Source organism: Periophthalmus magnuspinnatus, chromosome 5 (genome assembly GCF_009829125.3).
Source record: "Periophthalmus magnuspinnatus isolate fPerMag1 chromosome 5, fPerMag1.2.pri, whole genome shotgun sequence".
Classification (NCBI taxonomy): Eukaryota; Metazoa; Chordata; class Actinopteri; order Gobiiformes; family Gobiidae; genus Periophthalmus; species Periophthalmus magnuspinnatus.
This window is the reverse complement of record NC_047130.1, coordinates 28241229-28246715: the sequence shown is the minus strand read 5'-3', so window position 1 is coordinate 28246715 and position 5487 is coordinate 28241229. Positions and strand designations below refer to the sequence as shown.

Here is a 5487-nt window from a genome sequence, read left to right as displayed (position 1 = left end):
AGGCCCGTGTCATACTTGAAGGGGACTCGACTAATACGTAAATAATTTCACGATGTTTTCCCTATTTATGTTTGTGTATACGTCCTCATTTTAATAGTTTAATGCCATGTGCAACGCTCAGTGAAGAAAAACGCTGTCTACAAAAGTCTTCTCTACGCTCCGCCGTCGTGTACGTACCGTATGACGTCACGACGCAATATTAAAACACCCCTCCCCCTCTCCGCTGCCTGAGCGAGTGTAGCATTAGCCGCTGCAACAGTTAGCCGCTAGTCTGCCTTTCACATCACTGCACTGACACCGGGAAACGACGTGATGGAAATTGATTCGCTTCAAGAGGCGCTCCGAGGTCATTACTTTTTCCATCCCAAACATTAATGTTCAGATGTATTGTCCGATGATGATTTTCTATAATTGCTTTTATGTGGTTGTAAAATGGGTTATATGACATGCTAACTCAATTTGCTAAGTGATAGCCAAGACAAGCTAGTGCTCGCAGTTTCACGGAAATGCCTAGCCATTTGACCAACAAATTAGCCCCAACAGGAAACAAATATGATTGGCATTATGGATCTTTGTAACGTGACAGCAATTTTACAAGCACAGTGTTTATCGGGAAACTGTAAGGTGTCGCTCTTTGGCTTTTGACTCAAGTTTGCCGGCTTTGGTGTAAAATGCTGTCCTATGCTTACCTTAGCAATGAAGCTACATTTGAGCTAGTCCATGTTAGCCTGGACAACATGAAACCAAAGCACGAACAGTCTGGTTGTGTTGTGTCAATAGCTGAGGTTATTTGGCTGTGACCAGCAGCTTTTGTGTTGTCGTTAAATCACCGCGTGTTCTGCACAATTAAATCAAAGTCGTAACTAACGTTACATTACATAAGCGTCCTTTGATAAATGTGTATTTAAATGAATCAAAATTTGTGTTGGCTACTGTACTCTCTAACCATTGTTTACTTTCTTTCAGACTTTGATAAAAAGTCAAAGAAGGAACCATGTCCTATCCTTGAACAATTTCTATGCCATGTTGCCAAGACAGGAGAGACCATGTAAGTACACTATAAGTACAGTCTAAGTACACTACCTGCTACACCTTTCTTCTTTTTTTTTTTTTTTTTTTTTTTTTTTTTTAAACCAAAATTACAACAGAATAATTCTATTCAGAATGTGCTTCAACACCAAACACAGGGGGGCCCATAAACAAAAAAATATATCTGAAAAGTTACTCTTATTTATATATATATATATACATACATACATACATATACACATATACATATATACATTTTAATACAGCCTTTATTACAGGCAAAATATGAAAATGTAACGTCTGTGTTGATGCAGTACTTTCTCACAAAGCTTTCATCTCTTTCTGTTAAGGGTTCAATGGTCTCAATTCAAGAACTATTTCCTATTTAAATTGGAGAAGGTGATGGATGATTTCAGAGCATCAGCACCAGAGCCGAGAGTCCCTGCAAATGCAAATGTGGAGTCCATTCCATTTGATGACATGAAGGAGAGAATTCTGAAGATTGTGAGAGGGTACAATGGGTGGGTATTTCTGAAAAATGGTTATGTAAATGCAATTTTTTATAGTTTCTATAGTGAAAGACTCAAATGCAGTGATTTCTTTCCTAAGAATGCTAAAATTGGTTACTAAATGTATTGGTTTCTTTTCATTGTAGAATTCCATTTACGATCCAACGTTTGTGTGAGCTGCTTACAGAACCCAAAAGGAACTACACAGGAACAGACAAGTTTCTCCGAGGAGTTGAAAAGGTAACGTTTTACCAGAATTGCTCAAAAATAAATCACGAATACACTTTAACAATCAATATTTCTCATTTTGAAATGATTTGTTCATCTAGAATGTGATGGTAGTAAGCTGTATTCACCCAACATCAGAGTAAGTGTTTCTATAAAATAAATTCTATCAACTGTGGTATTCGGACATAACATTTTAGCTGCAATCTGTTGCTTGTACAGGAAAAATGGCTGTAGCGCTGTCAATAGAATGAATGGAGTAATGCTTCCTGGGAACACATCTGCTTTTACAGAGAGGTTGGAAAAATACTGTTTGTTTTTTTTTTTAGATTTTGACTACTAGATTTTGTTGCTGACACTTTACATTACTCACATCTGGAACGTTCACTGCCTCTGTGCTGCTCCAAATAGGCAATTTTAATAACTAAGCTCTTGGTAATCATTTTGTATAATTCTGGATTCATTATATTTAAAAAAAAAAAATGTCTGGATTATATGTTGGTTTGTCAAAAAAATCTCTCATGGATTTGAGTCAAAACCTGAGGTATTTTACCATTATGGACTATGTCAAAGAGTCTTAAAGATATTTTACCTTGCTTTATAACATTTATTTTTATTTGTCCATAAGAATTAGTATAAACTCTTGAGGCACTTTATAAAATATAAAATAGTAGCCACTGACTTGTGCTTGGTTGTCTTCCATTGGCAATGTTAGTAATTCAAGAAACTTTTTAATATTTTGAATTTTAACATGGTTGATGATTCTATTTAGAGGTTGTTTTGGAAATGCTTAGTCAATGTAGAACATAGACTTAACATGATTTAACATTTAATTTTGTTTAATATGCCTTAGGAAGGTGAATGGCCCAGGAACTCCCCGACCACTAAACCGACCAAAGGTGTCTCTGGCCAATTCACTTGCAGCTAATGGTCTGCCAGATAGCACAGACAATAAAGACCTCATAGAACAAGGAGAGACAGAAAACAGGTAAGCCTCTGCTTGAACCCTGCTTATTTTTTGTCAAGCTCTGAGCTCTTATCCAGTCTTTTTGCTGCTCAGTTCTGTTTCAGGGTCAGAAGAGCCTCTCGAGGGCCCACTAAAGACTAAACATCCGCACACAGAGGAGGACATGGAGGCAGAGCAACAGGAGGTAAAGAGACTGAAATTCTGCAAAGATGAAGATGAGGAGGATGACGACGAGGATGAAGAGGATGAGCCAGAGGTGGACTCACAACGACCGTCGCACAGCCTGGGACTCTCTAAAGAGGCTGAGGCCATGGTCCAAGATGGTGAGGAAAAAGAAGACTACAGCAAAGACAAAGAAGCCTCAAGTGCCACCACAGAAGACCAAGGTACTGTTCTTGCTTGTTGTATTATTCTGATAGTTAATTTAGTAATTTATGAATTGAGCATGTTGCTGGATAATAGAAGTATTAAATTTATGCTACAATTGGTTCACAAAAGAGTATGTTTTGGTTTTGGCATCAAAGGTGTGCATGGTGTAGCATAAAACATTCTACTGGAGAATATCATGCTAGTCTAGTCCATGGCAAACACTTCAAACATGCATGATTATGAGGAAATACTTTGAGTTGGTATTCATGTGTCCACAGAATTATATTTTTATTTAATTATTCCAGCTAGTGGTCTTAAAACAGCCTTATTGTTAAGCCTACAGTGTCAACGAATATTGTGCTTTCATGACTGCACAAATAAAATAAAAAAAAAGTTAGTGTTCCTTTTATACGTCTAAATATGTTTGCTGGTTTTATTTAGAAACACTGGTTTTATGTGAATGCACTGTGCCAGAAATGTGTGCTGAACATACTTTGGCATACATCATCTTCTCTCCAGAGATCAACAGAGCTTGACAACTGCTCAGTTTGTGTTGTTTCACACTTAAGTCTGTTTATGTTGAACTGTAACCGCCTCGGAGCAGGTGCCAAAACAGTGGGTCTTGATAAAAATTGCCTTGACAACAGGTGGTCTCCGTATGTTTCCTGCAACTTGGAGAATTTTAGATGATCTAGTATTCACAGCCTCATTTCCCTATTAACATTCCCCCTAACATCATAATACATTTTTGGTTTTATGTCTGAAAAATGAGTGTACGGTAATTGTTTTTGTCATTGATCTCTGTGCCAACCACTCCCCTCCTTTCCAGAACCATCCAGCAGCACCCAATCTGAAGCATGCGCAGCGGATGCGAGCCCGGGACAGGACGCAGAGGCGGCTGAGCGGGAGGTACCGTGCGGCTCCCAGGACGAGGCCAGCGACATGGACCAGACAGAGCAGCAGGCCCCTGCCGGCGTCCTGGAGAGCCCCGAATCCAGCCACGACAGTGAGGAGGGCTCCAGTGACCCAGTTAGCAGCAGCAGTAGTAGCAGCAGCGCGAGCAGCTGTAGCATAGAGGAAAGTACAGAGGCGGCCCGAGAAGACGTGACTCTCACTCCCTCCAGCAGCACGAGCGACGCCCCCACAGACACAGCCATGGAGAGCACCACCTCCAACACTGGGACCACTGAGGAGCCCATGGAGCAGGACTAAACTGAAGGCCTCTGCTGCCATCACTGACCCTAAACCAGCCTGTCCTCCAGTCCAGACTCTGGCCAAAGGACTCTGCACTTGGAACACAATGCCTCCTCCTCCCGCTCGTGGACACTCCTCACGGCTACCTAGCATCGACCTGGGCATACACATTGATTTTCATTTGAAGTTTGTTTTTTATTTCTTTTTTTAACTGGAATCTTTTATTGATCTTACCATGTGTTTTTATTCATTTTCCCCCGAGAGGTGTATGGCCTTTTCTTTTTTGGTAAATGGCGTGGTTTGGATGGAACAATGCAGTGGTGCTCTGATTATTTGGTTTTGGACCCTTTCAACTCAGTTCCACTAATTTCTACAAGGGTCAGAACTCAGCCATCAACCTCTCATTGTTTATCAACTCATTTTGAGCCAACACATTTCAGTTGTTCACCCAAGTACCACTAAAACAGTGTTGTAGTTGAACACACTGCGTATACACTACCATCCCCTCTTTATCAATATTATGACTGCTGCCTTGTAGAGGCGTACTCTGTAAAAATCTCTATTTTGGATGCAGAAAATCACAATAATTTATACAGTCATTTCAGTGTTTTTGTTCTGTTGGGTTATTTTGTCTCGTTTCCAAAACCAGCTGTAAGTACAAAGATGATTTCCGCTTTCTTTGTATCGTGATGTCACCATGTTGTTCACTGACAGATGTTCAAGAGCTGTTTCTGGTTCCAGCTCTACACCTGTTTTTGCAGCTGTACCTTTTGATATTTAGAATTTTAAATTTCTGTAAAGTAGATTTTTGTAGATTGTAATACAGTATGTGTTCACTGCCTTTGTGAAACCATATATAATTGTATAATTTCTGTGTATATTCTGAATGCTTTTGCTTTCAATGCAGTATTCAGGAATAGCAATAAATGTTAACATTTTTATGTGTGGTAGTCTGTTTCTTTTGATACGTTTTGTTTTGTCACTACCTGATGTTTTCAGCCTTTAAAATAGCAAATGACTCATACATGATTGCAAGAAATGTTTGTCATCTTCAAGTTAAAAGTTTTTACTTTTTTTTGACAGCTGGTGGGCAATAATTTGAAGTCTGCAGTGAATCATACTACCTACTAAATGTGATGCACATTTTGTTATTTTATTATTAAATAATTTCTATTTGTACTTAGAAGTTGCTCT

At 39.2% G+C, this 5487-nt stretch overlaps 1 protein-coding gene across 1 annotated transcript; it reads left to right on the top strand.

Annotated features, from left to right (window-relative positions):
* The first annotated feature begins 212 nt into the window (after window positions 1–212).
* On the top strand, window positions 213–5234 carry ppp4r2b (protein phosphatase 4, regulatory subunit 2b). The gene is made up of 9 exons (XM_033966291.2): window positions 213–346; window positions 967–1048; window positions 1380–1550; window positions 1685–1778; window positions 1868–1905; window positions 1986–2060; window positions 2617–2751; window positions 2824–3116; window positions 3929–5234. Exons 1-9 carry the CDS (start codon window positions 313–315, stop codon window positions 4309–4311), a joined length of 1305 nt encoding a protein of 434 aa, XP_033822182.1. The 5' UTR covers window positions 213–312; the 3' UTR covers window positions 4312–5234.
* The last annotated feature ends 253 nt before the right edge of the window (window positions 5235–5487 follow it).

What these genes read in the sequence shown, in the direction of transcription:
- ppp4r2b (XM_033966291.2), top strand. Translation starts at nt 313, where the DNA reads ATGGAAATTGATTCGCTTCAAGAGGCGCTCCGAG. An exon ending in GCTTCAAGAGGCGCTCCGAG is followed by an intron (nt 347 to 966) that starts GTCATTACTTTT and finishes ACTTTCTTTCAG; the next exon opens with ACTTTGATAAAAAGTCAAAG. An exon ending in TTCTCCGAGGAGTTGAAAAG is followed by an intron (nt 1,779 to 1,867) that starts GTAACGTTTTAC and finishes TTGTTCATCTAG; the next exon opens with AATGTGATGGTAGTAAGCTG.